We start from the raw sequence: 20,003 nt of genomic DNA, 5'->3' as shown, positions 1-20,003 counted from the left end.
ACTCGAGATGAGGACACACAGTATGTCTGAGACAACATCCCAAACTAGGCCCCTCTCATAAATATATTGGAGTAAGGTCACAACCAGGCTCAGTACTAAGCACAACACAACATCCCAACCACCCGGTGTCAACCTATTGCCCCCTCGCTACACTGGAGACCAGGCTCAGTGTGTCTTAGGCAGCACCATCCCACTCACTGAATACACTGGGAATGAGGTCATATTCAGAATTCGGCTGTTACCTTATCTAGTTTTTCTATGAGTGGGTGGCTGGGATGGTGATGTCGGAGACATATTGAGCTTGGAGGCAGTCGCAGACTCGAGTATGGTTGTGACCGCATCTTCAGTTTATTAATTGAGTGGGTGGGCAGGGTGTCTATTCCAATCCACCGTCGTTGTGCGTATATCCATCCTTCCTGAAAGGAGGAGACTTTAGGACCTATATTCACTCCCGATACGTCGGCTTGATGCATGGTGTCCCAGGAAACTGAGCCTGGTTGCTACCACATCGTCAGTCGTCGTACTTCCACCTATCAAATCCCCGTGTCTTTTGCGCTTACACCTATGAATTGACGTGTCTAAATAGACCCGTGTGTCAAATCCCCGTGTCTATTAGCCCCATCGAGCTCGATGGGGCTAATCGGGGGCTAATTTAGACCCGTGTTCAACACGGGTTTTTTGATAGGTGGAATCTGAATAGACACGGCAATTGCAAGTTCTAAGATCTGGCGACAGATGGCGCGGTGTAGTTGCCTCGGTATTGTGCATGCAAAATTCCCCTCCAACGGGAAAGAAACACAGGAGAGCTCCCTACCTACAGCGCACCTGTCGCCGGGGCTATTAACCATTATCTAACACCACTGATAGGTGTATTTTGTGCGCCCCGGGTTTTTTGACACACGGCGAAGACACAGGTCTTGAAAAAACACGGGGTTTTAGGATAGGTGGAACTGCGACTAATGTGTCCTGGAGTGGGATGCTATCCCTGACCTACTGAGCCATGCTGTGACCTCCTATCCAGTTGATTGAGTGTCGAGTGAGGATTGAGGAGGGTGGGATGCTGTCCATGAGCCTGGTCGTCTTGGACAGGCTTTAACCCAGTTGCTACATATACAGTAGAACCTCTCTATTAAGGACACCCTCAAGACTGACACATGCTGTCCTTAGTAGGGAGGTGTCCTGATTAGAGAGGTCAAATTGAATGGAAACAACCAATTTGGGACCAAAACTGGTGTCCTTAATTGAATTGAAAGGTTGTCCTTAATAGAGAGGTGTCCGCTAAGGGAGATTCCACTGTACTTGTAATGGGATCACAGCATGGCTCAGTACGTCACGGACAGCCTATAATTAAAGACCCACCTGCAGAATTCCTAAACTAAATAAATCATAACAAATGGTGCACCTTGCATATCTTAACTACAGTAGAACCTCTCTAATAAGGACACCCTCGGGACTGAAAAGTACTGTCCTTAAAAGAGAGGTGTCCTGATTAGAGAGGTAAAATTGAATGGTAACAACCAATTTGGTACCAAAACCAGTGTCCTTGATAGAGAGGGTGTCCTTATTAGAGAGGTGTCCGCTAAGGGAGGTTCTACTGTAATAACATAACAAATTGGAGCACATTTGCATTAACTCGCCACATACGAAATGAAGCATTGTGCATCCGTGATAATCACACAACAAAGGTGTGCTACCTACATTTCCGTGATATCCTTGATTAGTATGACTGTCAGAGAGACAAACCAACAATTTTTTTCATGACGGCAGGTTATTTTGAGACGGCTAACAATAACAGTACACCGGTATATTGTATAAGTTTGTATATTTAAAACACCATAAAATATATAATAAATGTCAATCATCACAGACGATTATCAGTTTGACCCTCAAAAATAGTCTGGAAAAACACCTTACATGTCCGTCACCCATAGGCCTTGAGCATTAACAATGAAGCCACAAAATAATCAGAATGTGGTTTGTTAAAGATACAATGCCCCATCATGCTGAAATGGCCAAGGCCATTGTGCTTACCTCTTGCACAGGTGGTGACCGTCAGATTTACATAACAAAAGCTTTTTTCCCCAGGTTTGTCACCAGTCATGCCAGTGAACTACAACAAGCAGATAAGATCACACACTGAAGTTTCTTGATGTATGACCCCACACTTAAAGGGTAACTCGTGTCAAATTTCACCATATAATGTTTTAGCTGTTTTTGACAAATGACCACGTCACTTTCTCATAAATCGGTAAGGTGTTCGAATCGAAATGCACATTTTCTAGAAATTGATGGTTTAATCCCGCCCGGACGGCATGCTTCGATGCCGTTTTCGTTGATGACGTCACAACATGAACATTTTCGCGGTCGCGGTGGTTTACAATCAGTGATTTTATAATAAATCTAATCAAAAATGGAAAATTTGAGCTTTACATTTGTGATCAACAATTAAAAACGGACGTATTTCCGCAAAGTTGTAAATCACATCATAGTATCACTTTAAGATTTAATGCCATTTTGACTACTTAAACCTGAAAAATAGGTCACATTGACCTAAATCTTTGTCAACATGTAGAGATGCTTAAAGTAAGTGTCCACATATCAACTTTGAAGAGTCTATGTGAAATAGTAAAAATGTGCCACCTTTCTGTGAAATCTTCGAGTTTGACCTCTGTGACCTTGAAAAGAAGGTCGAATCGAGAACCCTTGTGATATGTGATGCATCCTTATCACATGCACTCACAATAAAATGTTTGTTGCTCTAGCTAAAACCATTAGCTTTTTAAATGGCAATAGTCCGGACATATTATTGCCCAATGCTACCATCATGCAAAAATACAGCCATCTAGCCCAAGCGGCTATAAAACATGCTCCACGCATGGTATGATGGACGCCATGGTATTGTATAAGCTGCCCAAAGGTGAGCTAAAAACTGTTCAGCTGGTTAATATGCATGCACAACCTATATTTTGCCTATCTGTGATAACCTATATTTTACCTATCTGTGATAACATCAGATCATACAAATTATGAAAAAGAAAAAATGCTCACAAAAGTTCACAATGCACTGTACATTTACTGGTAATCATTATAGACTGCAAGGCTATAAATGGAAACTGGAATGACTGAAACAAGACATGTATCAGCAATAATTTCACATCTTTTGGGGCTTCGGCCCAAGGCTGCGGAATGAACTTCCTCTGTCCATCCGATCGACTGCTGACCTGGGCATCTTCAAGAAGGCATTGAAAACCTATCTTTTTAAATTAGCCTATTTTTAAATTCGTTTTTAATCATGTGGTCCTAATTTTTTTAAATTGTTTTATTGCTGTATTTTAGTACTTTGAGCACATTGTTTCTTAAGATTGTAAGGTGCCTTTGAGCAATTTTTTGATAAAGGCACCTAAAAATATGTTTTAATAATAATAAATAATAATCCGACATGACCCTTCTGCGTACTACAACAAACTGGTATGTAAAATATGATTGCAACAATACACAAGGGAATAATGCACTCAGAAATATTTCCACTACGAAACAATATAAACATACATGTATAGAAGAGTAAGCAGTTGTCGAAAATTCACATGGTCAATACCACATAACTGAAGAAAGGATTTGGCTAATCCGCGGTATTGAGACCAGAAAGAGACAGAAATTCAACTATAAAGCTTAATTGGCATACGTCAACATGATAGTCTATAACGCAGCAATATAACCAATATTGCAAATAGGGCTATGTTACGAGTTGCAGGGAATCATTTTGTGTTGATTCGCACTAGATTTGAGTGAATCTTTGGTCAGGAGATATTAGCCAATACATGTATATGGTAAAATCTTGATTCAAATGGCAAATTTCAAAAACCTATTTCTACAAACTGTTGCAAACACATTAATTAATATTTCCCAATTGAGAGTTGAAACAATATGATGCCCAGTAGTATTTAGTAATAAGAGGTAAGTCACAATACCCCAATCATTTCCTCACATGATCCAAGGAAGTTAAGAAAGTGCGATTAAAATACTATAAATATTTTCCCACAGACAGGTAAAATAATGGCAATCATCACACAAATGCTAAATTAAGTTATTTCACAGTATCAGAAATGTTGTAAAAGTGCATTGCTAAACAGTAGTGTGACTAGAAAATGTAGAAAACTTGTCACTACAATGACAACCAGAACTATCTGTAGCAATAGAAAATACTGTAGCAAAAGAGAATTGCGTTCATGAGCTGCAATAATACCTCTGACCGCAATACACTCTAGCAAACTGTATCACACAACCATGACAACTGTGGGATCTAAGTAGGCATCAGTGTTCATACCTTACTGAAATTAACATTTTTGTTGTCAAAATCACTCCAACTGCTCTGAATAATGTATGTGAATTTGTATTCTTTGGTTATCATTACTCTGTTTATATTGGCTTACTGTTAATAGCTCTGCTAGGAGCCGTCCTTTCAAAAATCCATCTTATGTACATTTGTAATTTGTATAGTATAGTTTCTGTGCTCTTTGCGATGTACTATTTTGTTGAGCAATAAATTCTATTCTGTTCTATTCCAGTGTTCTCCACTCAATTTTTCTTTGGTCGGGTGGTAAGCTCAGATTTTGAGAAATGAGACTTTTTTTAAAACTCAGCAAAAATTATGGTCAAAAACACCCCGCCTCCCCGACCACTTGGTACTCCCCTGAAAATCAGATCAATTAATTTTCAACGGACTAGCCCGCCTACTTAAAACCTCTGATGAATTGTCCCAAGAAGGTCTTTGAGGATCCAACGGTGCTGGGCCAGGGGTTTCATGCGGTGTGGCCATACTCTCCGTAATCAATTTATCATCTTTTCCATAACCCCACGGTTCTCTCTCTGCCTTTCCAAAGAGCACGTAGACGATCGCACCTAGCACCGAGACACTGCTTGCGATGTAGAAAACTTTGTTCCATTGAGCCTGGGTATTCTGGAGAGAAAAATGAGGTGACGTGAGGAAACCTTTAGAAAGAGGGTGGAGGGTGCAGTTTTTCTAAGTGTGGGCCTTACCTGTGGAATAAGCTTCCACTTGACTTGAGATCCCTGCCAGAGAATGTTTTCAGGAGGCAGCTGAAAACTCTGCTTTTTAGACAGCACTTTGGAGAGGTGGTGCTTTGAGCGTGGTGTTTCCACGGAAATGTGCCCAAGTATTATGTTGATATTGATATTGATATGTCTCAATCTTACAAAAAGCTTCACTTACATTATTGTTAGTTAATAAGCCCACCACTAAGGGCGCTACAATTCCTGTGACGTTTCCCATCATGTTAACGAATCCCATCGTAGAGCCAGCAAAGCGTGGAGCGACGTCGACTACGCTTGCCACGAAGCCAGCAGTCCCACTCCCAAGCAATCCGGTGCTCAGTGAAAGAAGACCCACTCCGATGTAGTAGTCACAGCCCATGAAAGAAGCACCAAACATACAGGCTGCTGGCAAGAGGAGGGCTGAAAAAGACACATGAATAGGTAATAGCAAGAATTCATAAAGACTAAGAATTTGGAACCAATACTACAGCATCTTAACAAGCACTAGGTCCAAATTTTGACAATAGGGGGCTTTTGCAAGATAATTCGTTTATGGTTCTTGACACCAGTTTAAGATTAGACCAGTGCCCACCGTTTTGCTTCTCGACACCAGGTGAGATTAGGTCAGTGTCAAGTGTTTATGGTTCTTGACACCAGGTGATATTAGACCAGTGCCACCGTTTTGGTGCTTGACACCAGGTGAGATTAGGTCAGTGTCAAGTGTTTATGGTTCTTGACACCAGGTGATATTAGACCAGTGCCACCGTTTTGCTTCTCGACACCAGGTGAGATTAGGTCAGTGTCAAGTGTTTATGGTTCTTGACACCAGGTGAGATTAGACCAGTGCCCACCATTTGCTTCTCGACACCAGGAGAGATTAGGTCAGTGTCAAGTTTTCATGGTTCTTGACACCAGGTGAGATTAGGTCAGTGTCAAGTGTTTATGGTTCTTGACACCAGGTTAGATTAGGTCAGTGTCAAGTGTCTATGGTTCTCGACACCAGTTGAGATTAGGCCAGCGTCCACTGATTTAGTTCTCGACACCAATAGATATTAGGCAATTGTCAGCTGTTCGTTGTTCTCAACTCAATTTGAGAGCATTCACTCAAGAGTGTCTACTGTTCATGGTCTCGACACCAATCAGAGGTTTACTACAATGCAGCTTCCACAACAACTATGTCCTTGTATTGAACTTACCAAATGCAGTGTTGACCTTCCGGGCAGTAGTGACCCGCCAAACTTGCTTGGTCAGCAGTAGATCGGTAAGAAGCCCCGAGAGCAGATTCACAATAAAGTTAAGGATGTATGGAAGAGCAGACAGCAGGCCGTCCTGAAAACATGGAGAGAAAATTGCATTGCAAAGCTGTGTCATTTATGTTCTGTGGTGTGTTGATGCAAAATATGCCATATTTTATCCAACTGTGCATTCACAAACTCAAGTCTTCTTCATAAAATCAGTTCAAGGTGTTCACAGTGCTACCTTAAAATATTTTTGAGTCAAACTGGTTCAATAAAACCGCTTTACGAAGTGATTTAGGAAAAGAACAGTTTTAAAGTGGTTGAAATATGTTACAGTGGGTTTAAAGTAGCTTTTAAAATACATCTCAGACAGGTTTAAGATTGCAGTGTGAAAGCAGCATTGTTACAATGAAACAACTCACAATCAATGTTTATTTACCTGTTTGAGATCAAAATGCAGCACCACATCCAAATAGGTTGGCAAGTCGGTTAGCAAGGTATAGAAGATGTAACTACCACCGAAGTGGGCGGCACACATGGACCACACAGACACAGACGTCAGGATGCCACACCATGGCACTGACTCATGTTTCTGAAGACAAGATGGGAAAAGATCAATCATGGAACGTCGTGACACATTGAAAAATAAACGACTTGTCCCGATTGTTGATGAAGTAGAAAGAGTAAGTAGAAAGGATTTAAAATCGTTCGAAATACAGTTTATCTGTGAGACATTAACTCGATATATCAGAACTGACCACATTTCCATGCCAAAATATTGCCACATGACCTATCGGAGATTTAAATCGGCCGTTCAAGGGGCAAATACAACATGTATCTTGGAGCCAAAAAAAGACGTCGGCCATGTTTTGGAAAATGACGTCATACCATGTAAAAATCCAAGAAGGACGTCCTCGTGTTGCTGATGGGTTGGGTACTTGCGAAATTTACGCACCTCGGCGCAATAGAGGTTGGTATGCCTCACCTTCGATTCCACTGACCTCGGGTATGGGATGAAAAAATTAGAAAATCCTCTTAAGTGGCCGAGCAAGGGCAAAAAACAAACTTAAATGAAATCTGACTGATGTTTTGTCTCCGCTCCAACATCCCAAACAGAGCAGACAAAACATATATGGATCAAATAGGCCTAGTACAAAATGGCAGCAATGTGTTTACCTTTGTGACTGGATCACCTATAGATGAGATGATGTAGACTTTCTCTTCCTCCGATATCCATGGGTGCACTGACGGCGAGTCATAGACCAGAAGCATCCAGAATATGAACCATACGCATGCAAATGAACCTGGAATAGACAAAAGATGATTAACTCTTTCAGCCCTGGGCTGGGCTCGACACGCCATCTACAAACAACTCTATACACTGAATATCGTCTGCCAATCTAGCTGATTCATCATTCATGTAGAATGACTGCAGATGGCGTGGCGATTGCTTGGGATCATCAATCGACGATGTTTCTTTGCTATTGAGCCTGCCGAGATATCTCGGCCGTAGGAGATTTGAAAATGAACACCCTGCCAAGATATCTCGGCCGTAGGTCTGAAAGAGTTAAAATTACAGCAACACTTTAGCTACCTAGGTCAGTTGTCGGGCACAGTGGTGTACTTTCATTCCAAGGATCTTGGGTCCAAACACCGGTCTATTCTACGCTTTGTCCTAGCAGCACAAATTGGTGCCAATTATGGTTTGACAAGTCATGACTTGCGTAAGCAAGGAGATGCTGCACACGTTGAAACTTCTGCCCAGCAGCCGAGGATATTGACACCAGTTACAAAACAAGAAAGGAAATACAGTAGAACCTCTCTATTAAGGACACCCTTGGGACTGAAAAGTGCTGTCCTTAATAGAGAGGGTGTCCTTAGTAGTGAGGTGTCCATTAAGGGAGGTTCTACTGTATATGCTGTCATTGTCAATCTTGCTACCCAGCTGCTTCTGAGGTGACATGATAGTGTTCGTGACAAAAAAAGTTTTCACTTTTGGTGGCATTTTTATGAGTCTGGCGCAGATCAGTTAGCTAAATAAGGCCTGTTGAACATGTGGACAATAGGGTCCGCAATAGGGTTCCATTCAGTAACTTGCAAAAGTGAAATTGTTGATTAACTAAAGTGATACTCACCAAACACATAGAAAACTGATGGCCAGCCACCAGCAAAGCCGTATTTGCATAGATAACCTGTGATTGGCATTGAAACAGCTGTTCCGATCTGACCTCCTGCAAGCAAGGCATATTTAAGGTACAGCACATTGTAGACATAATAGAGAGCGATTGGTACACATTTTAGCAAGAATTCGTAAAGACTAGTCTTTATTTATTCTTGATTTTAGCAAGTCATCAAGTGTCAGCACATTTTAATTGAGTAAAATGAATCTTAACACTTTCCTGGTGAATTTCCAAAATTTTATCCAGCTTTACTTCCAGAATTAATTTTTAGTCCAAGGGGGCCACACTGAAAAAACCATAACCTTTCAGTGCAGCTGGCCAGATGTACTTGTCTATGGTGCTATAGAGTCTTAACTACGTGCAGCGGACGAGAAAATCTTGCCAACATCGTAAATGCGCTATCAATGCAGTGCTGCCCTCTGTTGATGAACGTGTCAGTTAAGCGAGATTTTCTAGCCTGTCACAAGATGGTGCAGATAGCATGAGGCGAGAGTATCTAGCCAGCCGCACAAAAAGGATTAAACCTCAGAGGCTCGGTTCTGCTATACACCTTTCCAAAAATGGGGCGCTGAGTGTCTCAAATAGTGATGTCATAAGGGGAAACTAGGCCTTATGGTAGAGGGACAAAGGAGATAGTCATGGTTGACCAACACACTTGAATGCCTTTGATGACGGACAAGGGGGAAAAAGTTAGTTCCAATGCAAGCCACCAATTTCGGGAAGCATGTATAGAGTGCCAGGAGATGAAACTAAATGGACTTTTGAAACACAGTGGAACCTCCCATAGCGGACATCTCCCTATTAAGGACACTAGTTTTGGCCCCAAATTCGTTGTTTCCATTCAATTCGACTTCTTCAATCAGGGCACCTCTCTATTAAGGACAGTCGTTGTCAGTCCCAATGGTGTCCTTTATAGAGAGGTTCTACTGTATGTTAACACAGGGTTCCAAATTATGAAATATTACAATACAAGACTTAGCTTACATTTTCAAATGAGTGGGTCTTCATTCTTGCAATGGGTTCCTCATCAGCAAAACTTCTTTCCCCAACTTTGAGTCACTTTAGAAACATCAAATTAAAAAATCTCAAATTCCCATCATTGGCATGAAGTCATTCCCATCTCTTGTACAAAATGGGTGCAACTGGACTTAAATTTGTTTATTTTAATGAATTCAGGTTAACATGACACACAAGCTAGCTTACCAGCATAAGCAACGGAAAGCAGTCGACTTCTCTCAAGTGGGGGCGCCCATTTCCCCATCATAGCATGCATGGTCGGATAGGTTACACCCTGGAAGTGAACACAAAACACTTTAGATATCATCGGAAGTGTACTGATTTTCATTGCTTAAAGGATGACCATAGGCAGGAGCAGAGGGTCTAATTTGGCCATCTTCAGGTGACTAATAACACAGTAAGGGCAGTGGGTCAAGTCAGATTCAGCACTAAATATATTCCTTGTACAAGCGTGAATCATTTTGACGTACTGTGAGATGTGACTTCGTGAAACTTTATCTTGCCTGCCTAGCTGCTGCCTATAAAGTAAAGTAAAGTTTGTTTATTATAGTGTCACCCCTAATGAAAGGGCCAGCCAGCTTTTTGGCTTATGAGACACTCTTCACTTCCAAACTCCTATCTCTAATGCCAGGCGCCTGGCGAGAAGGCAGTTTGTACCCTATGTTTAACGAGCTGGCGGCTAACCAACCGGCCGCATCGGAAAGAGGTTACCAGCGGGCCTCGAACCTTCGACCTTCCGTTCACGAGGCGGGCGCCTTAACCACTAGGCCATCGAGATAGGTATCTTGTTGTCCTCTGAGTTACAAACTTGAAATTCACCACCCCATTACTGCTAATATTGGCATGTGCACGTGAATGCCAGCATCACATCTTTGTCATTCTCCAAGTAGATCGAAGGTTATTCTGAAATTCTCTCTGCCAATGCAGACTTCCAGTACGTGATCACAGGTGTGTGAAAATACCAGAAATACTCAATCAATTAGCGATTAATCAGACCCTCAAAATTTACACTGAACCTCCAGTCACGATACAAACACTAACACAGTAGAACCTCTCTATTAAGGACACCCTTGGGACTGACAAGTGCTGTCCTTAATAGAGGGGTGTCCTGATTAGAGAGGTCAAATTGAATGGAAACAACCGATTTGGAACCAAAACTAGTGTTCTTAATAGAGAGGTGTCCGCTAAGAGAGGTTCTACTGTACTATGTTAATTGTCTGCTTGTAGGTAGCGTGTGGTGGCTGTGATGGTTGTGGTGTATTTGCTTACCTCACCGATTCCTTCAAGAACTCTGAGCACAATAAAGAGATAGACATTCGTCTTTGCAGCAAGTGGGGTGAGTAGAGTCAGGATGCCAGTTGTCAGGACGCCTAGGCCAAAGAAGTACTTGCCACCGAATCTCCCTGAAAGGTATCCACCGGGGATCTGAGTTACAACATAACCATAAAAGAATGCACCCAGTATTGTTCCCTGAAGTGAGGGGCTCCAGTTAAAATCACCAGTCTGAAATAGTGAGAAAATAAGTCAAGTTTGGGTGAATGTTTGCATAACTTATAATTAACATCCCTCACTCCCTGCAATAGATGAAATCAAAAAAAAATCGAACGCACGGAAATTGATAGATACCAATTTCTGCACAAGCAGAGGGGCAAGGGTTCCACTCTTAATTCTTATTACCCAATTACATGTAATATCAAGACAAGTTTTCAATCAACAGGTCATAACAAAACACTTTTATAGGTCAAAGAGTGGATAGTGGGGCAGAGTCAGAGCCGTATTGGTGGTTCAAAGAGTGGATAGTAGGGCAGAGTCACAGCCATACTAGTGGTTCAATCAAAGAGTGGATAGTGGGGCAGAGACAGAGCCATACTGGTGGTTCAAAGAGTGGATAGTGGGGCAGAGTCAGAGCCATACTGGTGGTTCTGAGTGGATAGTGGGGCAGAGTCACAGCCATACTGGTGGTTCAAAGAGTGGATAGTGGGGCAGAGTCACAGCCATACTAGTGGTTCAATCAAAGAGTGGATAGTGGGGCAGAGACAGAGCCATACTGGTGGTTCAAAGAGTGGATAGTGGGGCAGAGTCAGAGCCATACTGGTGGTTCAGAGTGGATAGTGGGGCAGAGTCACAGCCATACTGGTGGTTCAAAGAGTGGAAAGTGGGGCAGAGTCACAGCCATACTAGTGGTTCAATCAAAGAGTGGATAGTGGGGCAGAGTCAGAGCCGTACTGGTGGTTCACTGTAGCCCAAACGTGAGGCACAGTGGGGCACAAAATTCAACTTTTAAAATTGCTCCCATTAAAAATGTTCGGAACAGAATCCTATAATCCTGCTATGGCAAATGTGGCAATGATACATGTAGGTTGTACAATGTATATGTCAAATTAGAAATTAATCTTGTGATCTTTAAGAGGCTTTGCATTAGGACAAAAAGATGTCCCATTTTGTACCACTCCCCTACAACCATTTTAGGAGATTCTATAACATCATGTTCTTACCGAATCTGTATTGACTGTGCTGCCATTGCTATCCTGCGGACACTCGTATGACACATTTTCTTCCTTGTGCCCAGTTTGGTTTACCATTGCCACCAGGGCAACACTCAGGTTCACCCTCATGGCATAAACATTGAAGAATCCCAGAGCAGCCAAGACAAGAAAAACATAACGCTGTTGTATACATCCTACAAAACAAAGGAGAAAACCATTGCTTTAATTAGTGATTGGAACCATTTTTGTCAGACAGATGCAGACAAAAGAAGAGGATCCCCAGGCCAGGGCTCCTTTTATTGCATGCACGAAAAGCTTTGAAACTGACGATGAATTCGAACATTTAGAAATTTCTTTGGGAGGACGAGGTGTGGGTCCTTGGGCAAGACACTTGTCATGCAGAATGGTCTTGGCAGAAGGGTCACAAAGGTAGTGGTGTGGGTTCTTGGGTAAGGCACTTGGTATGCAGAAGGGTCACCAAGTGTGTGGTGTAGGTTCTTGGGCAAGGCACTTGGCAGAAAGGTTACAAAATTGGTGTCGGCCTTTTGCTAGACAAGGAACAAGAAGTATGTTAAAAGTCATAAAAAAAGCAGGGGGGGGGGGCATATCGGCAGCCATATTGGATTTTGGCATGAAGTAATCATTTCTCAGGCATAATCGATTGTGTAATTAAGGGGGTGCGTCTCTTTATCCACAGAGTTCGTGTTCTCCCAATTGTAAGGGCAGGGCTCTGCATGTATATGTTGCGCCCAGCTAGTCACTCGGTCACTCGGATACTAGTGTGTCTTCAAATGATGCACATCCAACACGTTGCTAGTTCACCCATGCAGCACCCTGCCATTCTGATTGGGGGAATGTCAGACGTTGGTGATAGGACCCGGGGAACATTGGCCTGGGATAACACCCTATTTAAGGAACCTACAAAAACTATATTGTACTGGTAATACCAAACTAGACACAACTTGAGAAATGAGTTGGGACAGGGCACCAGTTCATTAATTCCAGGCGGTGGAGAGTGATGACTGTCAGTCCAGACTTTCCCAGTCCAATCAATAGCTTTGTAATCCATAGTTTTCCAATACCCTTGTGGTAACTGGTACTTTAGAGGTCTCTAGTCCATTCGTAAAATGTTAATGTCCGTGCATCGTTTGGGGCTCTGGAGGGCGAACTACTGGTCGGATTTCTTTGAAGTTTGGCTTTTATTGATCCTTGCCTCAAGGCCCAACAGGATCTTTTCATTTTAGTATGCATTTGTATGCATTTGAGTACATTGTCGATGTACGGTACATTTGCGGTACCACTACCAGTACTATTTAGGCCTACTATTATGTTCAGTAGTGCATCGAATTAGGACATTTTCCGCTCAGTACGGCTTATCTATTGACCGATATGGATGAAATGTTCAGGTTATTTTTTTTTTGAGTTTATCTACTTATGTGCAGAGAATGAATGAGATTAAATATCCAGAAACAGAAACAAAACACGCATTTTTTAAAAGCAAATTTTGACCTATACAAATACTAGCCTTTATTCTACATGCTAAAGAAGCAAATAATTCTTACATACTCTTGCCAACTCGTGTCTGGCTTTCGGTGTCAAATATTTGGAAAACATACCTTTTGGTGGCAAATATTTAACTTTTGGAGCAAAAAGGAGTGGTGTTTGATCTGTTGGTTCGTCTACCATTTTGAAGTCATGTGACCTCTAATACGAATAGAAGGTAATCTACAACCATTGCATAGTTGCAATTAAAACTTTAATTAAATACAAGGAAAACAGTCTAATGTAGAGCAGTCAATTGACAACATTTATCTTTTGGTTTTCGTTTATCAGTATTGCGTTGTATGAAATAACTAAAACTATTAGAAAATCGAAAACATTTTTCCTGCATTTCAGTCTGCAGTCTAATCGGTCAATCGCAGAAATAATGGCAAATCCCAATCCGTACGGTGGCTACCAGCAAGTATGCAATATTTCTCCTATTCTGTGGAGCCAATGCATTCAATTCGAAACTAATCATCCCCCAATGCCTGTAGTCGAGTTTAGCTCCATTTTATGCTCTGCTTGCGTGGGCTTGGTGTAGAGAAGGCATGGCATCCCACTAGCCACCTCCCTCATTATTGCGCTCTCGGTCTCTGACTGTGACTCTGTCTTCTTCTTCTTCTTTTAAACTACTCTACTTCATTAATGAAGGTTGTGGCAGTTGGACTGTTTGCCCATGCACGGAGGGAAGGGTAAACGTGTTTTAAAAGTCGATGCAATGTCCAAATTAACAATTAACGTGTGGTATAGTTCATAATGACGTAAGTGGTGCTGGGGACATCATCGACGCTTCTTCTCGTATACTATTCACTCGTTGGTGTGCGTCTTGTGGCCAGCAGCTTGGTTTTGAACTGGTCCACATTTCCGCATTGCTCCGAATCGAATTGGAGTGCATTCCATTCTTTAATGGTTCTTAGGTAAAATGAATGTTTTACGTAATCTTTGCTGCTTCCTATTGTTAGGAATGCCGAGTTGTGATGTTGTTTGTGGTTTGTCTGGATGGTGTGAGACGGCTTGTTGTGATGTTGACGGCTCCTGTTTTGATCTTATATAGAATTGTTAGGCGATGTTCTTGTCTCCTTTGTTCGAGTGATGGCCATCCTAGTTCTTGCAGCATCGATCCTGGGGCGTGGGCCAAGCAAGCGCGCTCCCCACCATGCCCACAGGCACAGCACTCCACCCAGACCCAGGTCAGGAGTGTTGCAGGCCCAAACTCGAGGTATAATGCGACCAGCCGACCTGTGATCGTATCTTGTACTCCTTGAGACTTCATAATCATAGTGACTGTGATGACCTTAGAAATACTACATAACATTTCATAACTTTGGTCCCGCATATCTCCTTCAAAGAAAACGTTTGCGTTGCACTCTACCGAGTTATCTTTGAAGGAGATATGCATTAGAGGTCAAGTACATTGTATATGTGCAAACCATTCCATACCATCGTCATCCAGGCCCAAGTTCCGAACTGTCGTTAAGGCCTTACTTATGAAGAAGACGAATCAAAGTAAATCAAAAACGCACTCTCGGAACTCATCAGAAGGCCCAGCTGACTTCGGACATTGTCATTAAGCCACTGTGACCCTTTGCTCTAGGTGATTTATTTAATGAGTTGATTCCATTTACTTGCAGGCCCCTGGTGGCTATGGTGCACCACAAGGTCAGTATGGTGCTCCTGGTGGATATGCAGCTCCAGGCCAAGCTCCGGGCGCGTATGGCCAACCGGGTGGCTATCCAGGTCAACCAGGGCCAGGTAGGTCGTCTTGCAGGATAGTCGATCCTCTTCACTGCATACCCTGTCATAATGTTTACATCTCTACAAAGACCTCAGTTTGTGTAATGCATCATTCCATTTGCGGGTATTGTTAACAATGTAAACCTTAATGTAAATTTCACAGACACCATATCCTTATATTCATCAAGGCCACACCAATTTAGTTGTTTGTTTAACGGATTTCCCTCGTGCATAAAAATCTGAAAACCAATAATTTTTTTATTCCTCCCTCATGCCCCAAACTTTGCATTTTTCAAATAAAATTATTTTTCCACGAGGTGATCCATCAGAATATGAAAAGAAAAAAGGATTTGGACCACAAAGATAGACTGATATGTAAGAATTTTCCAACGTAATAATGTAAATAAATAAAGGATGACTATGAAAATGACGTAAAACTGGATGGTGTTTCAACAGTCTAGAGTCCGGATTGCACGAGAAATGATCTCGAGAATTCTCGTGCGATGCAGATGTTTTTATTGAACGTTTGTAATGCACGCTCGGGTCATGCGCTAAATGTTTCATGAATATTTCGCATATTTCTCTTGAAATAAACTCTGCAAAGTTATGAAGAGCAGTTGCGTTTGTGTTGTCTTATAAAAACCAGTCCCTGGTGCACTGTGTAATTTTTGAGGAATTTGAAAGGATTTCGGGGGCATATTTGGGAGGTTTTCGTGGCCGTGTCTGCCGGATCAATTCACTTGGGGTAAGATAAAGTATATTAAAGGCAGTTGAGCGATTCAAAGTGAACCTTTGCAATCGTATACTTTGCATCGTATACTACAATGTATTACTTTCACAGATCTTGGATTGATGTCGGAATGTTTTTCAGCTGCGTTTGGTGGACCACCAGGCTGCCCTGTTGGCATTAGACCAGAGGTGTGGAAATGGTTCACCTCGATAGACACGGACGCCTCGCACAGACTGACTGTCCTTGAACTCCAGCAAGCACTGACCAATTCCAACTGGTCACATTTCAACGCGGAGACTTGTAGGCTAATGATAGGTGAGTAGAAGCCTCACATAGGATCTGCTCTGTTAAAAGTAGGCACTTTGAGTTATGAACAGATGAATTATTGGCAGGCTTTCATACCCACACAGGTTGTGCGTATTCAGTATAGTTTATGACCTATGAGTATGCGAAGGGGGGAAATAATGACTTTCAGCCATTGTAAGCATGCACAAAAGTACCTTTTAAAAATGTCTGACATGTGTGTTGAGAATTGATTGTGGAAATATGGACTTCAGAACTCATCATTTGTTCAAAGTTTTTATTTTGAGGAAAACGAGATTAATAAGTCAATAAGAAAACCATTTGTGACATCAGTTAATCTGGGTTTTTTTAAATGTTTGTGATGCTCTTGTTTCAGGAATGTTTGACAGAGATCAAAGTGGAAGCATCGAGCTAGCAGAATTCCAACAGCTCTGGGACTATATTGTCCAATGGAAGGGCGTGTTTGATAGGTATGACAGGGATAGATCGGGATTTATTGAACATCAGGAGTTATCACAGGGTGAGTGACAAGAAGATTTGTGACACACAATATCTTGATTGCAATTTGCAGTTTGTAATTTGATGGCATTTAGAATCATTCGTTGGCCGTGTTGGCAAAAGTGACATGTTACTATGTAAACTCGGAAATAAAAATCATTGTGTTGCCGATCTTGGGGCAATGTTTGTTTTTCGTGTAAACTAATTTCAACAAAGCGGTCGATTTACGAAGGATGAAACCGTCACCCAGATGTTCAATGTTATGATCTAAAAGTCATGTAAAACACTGAAAAATAAAAGCTTGATGAAAATTTTATGGTTTACAGTTTGCTGGAGGCATGTGAGGGGAAACTGGATGATCATACACGATAGTGGCTGATATGTATAAAGTTGATCAAATGCTTTTACTTCATTTTGTACAGAAAGGCCTAGTGTAAATGTGCGTGGAGTTTTAGATAAAAGCATTTGCTAGTCTTTATTCATATCACCCAATGTCAAGAAATTAACTAATTATTTTACTCGTTCTAATTTTCAGCGTGGGCTGAGATGGGCTACAGACTGAGCCCTCAGTTTTATACCATTGTCATCATGAAGTTCGATCTTGAAGCCAGACGTCGCCTCAAATTTGACCAGTTCATCCAAGCAAGTGTGATGCTGAAGTCCCTGACAGATGCTTTCAAGGCCCGGGACAGGAATATGCAGGGGGTCATCCAAGTTTCCTATGAAGATTTCATGAGCATGGTGATGATGAATTGTCCTTAGATCCCTCTAGAATTTTCAGTGCCGACTTGGGAGCCTAGCATTAAATTGGTCACCAGTGCATGTATAAGCCTTCTTTTTACGATATTTTGACAGTCAAGCAAACTCTAATACTGTCGGCACATTATTTAGTGGTTTTGTGATATTACAACTGCACATGGGTAACTAACTTGCTGCAGATCTGCACATGGGTAACTAACTTGCTGCAGATCGGCTCATGGGTAACTAACTTGATGCAGATCTGCTCATGGGTAACTAACTTTCTGCAGATCTGCTCATGGGTAACTAACTTTCTGCAGATCTGCTCATGGGTAACTGCAATCTTCCCTAGTGTTATTTTCATGTATCTGTCTTCTTACATCCTGTGGTAAATGGTCGGGGCAAGTTTGAAAGATATCGTCAAAAGACAGCACTGATGGCCAGTTTCTTGCAATTGACCTATCAAAAGCCTCAGTACATGAGCGCCGCCTAAACACGCCTATTGATTGGCTGAATCGTATGTGTAGAAAATGTACACTGTTCAGACTGACCGATCTCCCTAGTGGATGATCTGTAGGACAGCAGTTGGGTTAGAATGGGTATGATGAAAAGCATTGCTTGATTAAATAAATGGGTTGAATAAATGAAATAAAAAGAGAATATTAAAGGGATTCTATAGGAAGCGGCTATTAAAGTAGGCAAAATAAAGTTAAACAAAGTTGCCAATAAGGGTCTCTCACATCTCGCAATACGTCGATCCCATTCAATATATTTAGTGCTGAATCTAATATGATCCAGTACCCTTACTGCGTATATTAGTCACTTGAAGATAGCCAATTTAACCCCCATGCTCCTACCTATAGTCCCCCTTTAAATCGAGGGGGAGGTGTGGGATTTGATCAGCTTCCTAATTATAGTACATGTAACTTATTTCAATAGAAGAGCACGCATTATAATTGTATCAATCATGCATCCGTGAAAATTATGAACTGAGTATCGACATCTCCTGGAAGTTTCGTTGTTAAATTGAACCCTTTCACTGTGGCTGATGTGCATAGCTCGTCATCATGCGGGTGACGTGCATGGCACGTCATGTACATGGCCCCATGTTGTGTAGGTGACATGCATGGCACGTCATGTACATGGCCCCATGTTGTGCAGGTGACATGCATGGCATGTCATGTACATGGTCCCATGTTGTGCAGGTGACATGCATGGCACGTCATGTACATGGTCCCATGTTGTGCAGGTGACATGCATGGCACGTCATGTACATGGTCCCATGTTGTGCAGGTGACATGCATGGCACGTCATGTACATGGTTCCATGTTGTGCAGGTGACATGCATGGCACGTCATGTACATGGTCCCATGTTGTGCAGGTGACATGCATGGCACGTCATGTACATGGTCCCATGTTGTGCCCTTCTAAAATATTTGTTCACCAGCACTTGGTCGCAACCTCTCTACACACGCCAAATGCACTCGGGAATAATTAGTTTCATCCTAATAGTATAAATTGCGACCCTTACGAATAGTTTTGCCCGTTCAGTGACAACTTAGCTCTAAAGTTTATTATTGGTATCGACTGTCGGCACTGGCAGAAAAATGGCTGCGCTGGGAGAAAAATGGCTGCCGCAGCGAAAGGGTTGAAGAGAAGATTTAAGTTGTTTCTCGGTACACACTGTATCATTTATATCATGTGCTATTGCTAGTGCTATTATGTGCATTTCCTATTTGCCAAAATATTGAGTTGTAGATTATCATATAGCTTCATGTACATATACAGTGGAACCCCGGTCGGCGACCACCTCAGTAACGCGACCACCCCGCGAACACGACCAAAATTCTCCGGTCCCGAATGGTTTTCTCTCTAATTCCCATTAACTGGCCCTCGCTAACACGACCACCCCGGTACCCAAACCGCGACCACCAGCTTGGTCGGTCCCAAACTGCAAATTAACCCCGCTAACGCGACCATGAGGCCTAATTGCCGTAATCAACCATGACCGCATCGTATCAATTGGCACCTTCTCGCAAATCCGTGTTGATAGTTAGCACCTCGAACACAATGACCATGGGAATCCATATGAAAATAAATGATGTGTAAGTGAGTTTGATCAAATGTAAGCGCAAATAAAATGAAGAATAAACTTTCTTTTCGACTCACGGTTTGTTTTTCATCATTTAGTATTAAATAATGTCAAGAGGCATGCACACGTAGTTTTTAGGACAAATAAATTATGTTGATTAGTAAGAGTACCAATACTCAAAGTAAAGAATGCTTACTACGTCGTAAAATTGATAAAATACGTTTTTAAAAAGATGATTTAATCAGTACCAGTTCAAATTGGCTGAAGTTAAAGCAGGAAGACATCAGGAAGAATTCTCAACATCTTCTCACATCACCTCTCTCAATGTTAGCGGGAATATTAGCTTGACATCAAGAAGGGCAGCTGCCGATGGTGTGAATAACATGCTTGCTC

At 41.9% G+C, this 20,003-nt stretch overlaps 2 protein-coding genes across 3 annotated transcripts; one reads left to right on the top strand and one right to left on the bottom strand.

Moving 5' to 3' along the window:
* Nucleotides 1-1,807: 1,807 nt before the first annotated feature.
* On the bottom strand, nt 1,808-13,665 carry LOC135503220 (sialin-like). 2 transcript variants are annotated; one of them, XM_064796683.1, is made up of 10 exons: nt 13,590-13,665; nt 11,983-12,167; nt 10,757-10,990; nt 9,674-9,761; nt 8,426-8,521; nt 7,467-7,594; nt 6,730-6,882; nt 6,249-6,381; nt 5,231-5,472; nt 1,808-4,957 (listed from the first exon to the last, which is right to left on the bottom strand). In XM_064796683.1, exons 1-10 carry the CDS (start codon nt 13,657-13,659, stop codon nt 4,703-4,705), a joined length of 1,584 nt encoding a protein of 527 aa, XP_064652753.1. In that variant the 5' UTR covers nt 13,660-13,665; the 3' UTR covers nt 1,808-4,702. The 2 variants fall into 2 exon arrangements, with proteins under 2 accessions (XP_064652753.1, XP_064652754.1); XM_064796684.1 differs by having other exon boundaries at nt 13,536-13,638.
* Nucleotides 13,666-13,881: 216 nt separating this feature from the next.
* On the top strand, nt 13,882-19,675 carry LOC135502785 (programmed cell death protein 6-like). Its single transcript, XM_064795890.1, has 5 exons — nt 13,882-13,936; nt 15,147-15,267; nt 16,121-16,294; nt 16,659-16,802; nt 17,316-19,675. Exons 1-5 carry the CDS (start codon nt 13,901-13,903, stop codon nt 17,540-17,542), a joined length of 702 nt encoding a protein of 233 aa, XP_064651960.1. The 5' UTR covers nt 13,882-13,900; the 3' UTR covers nt 17,543-19,675.
* The last annotated feature ends 328 nt before the right edge of the window (nt 19,676-20,003 follow it).

This window comes from Lineus longissimus, chromosome 19, assembly GCF_910592395.1.
Source record: "Lineus longissimus chromosome 19, tnLinLong1.2, whole genome shotgun sequence".
Lineage (NCBI taxonomy): Eukaryota > Metazoa > Nemertea > Pilidiophora > Heteronemertea > Lineidae > Lineus > Lineus longissimus.
This window is presented reverse-complemented; position numbering and strand designations above follow the sequence as displayed.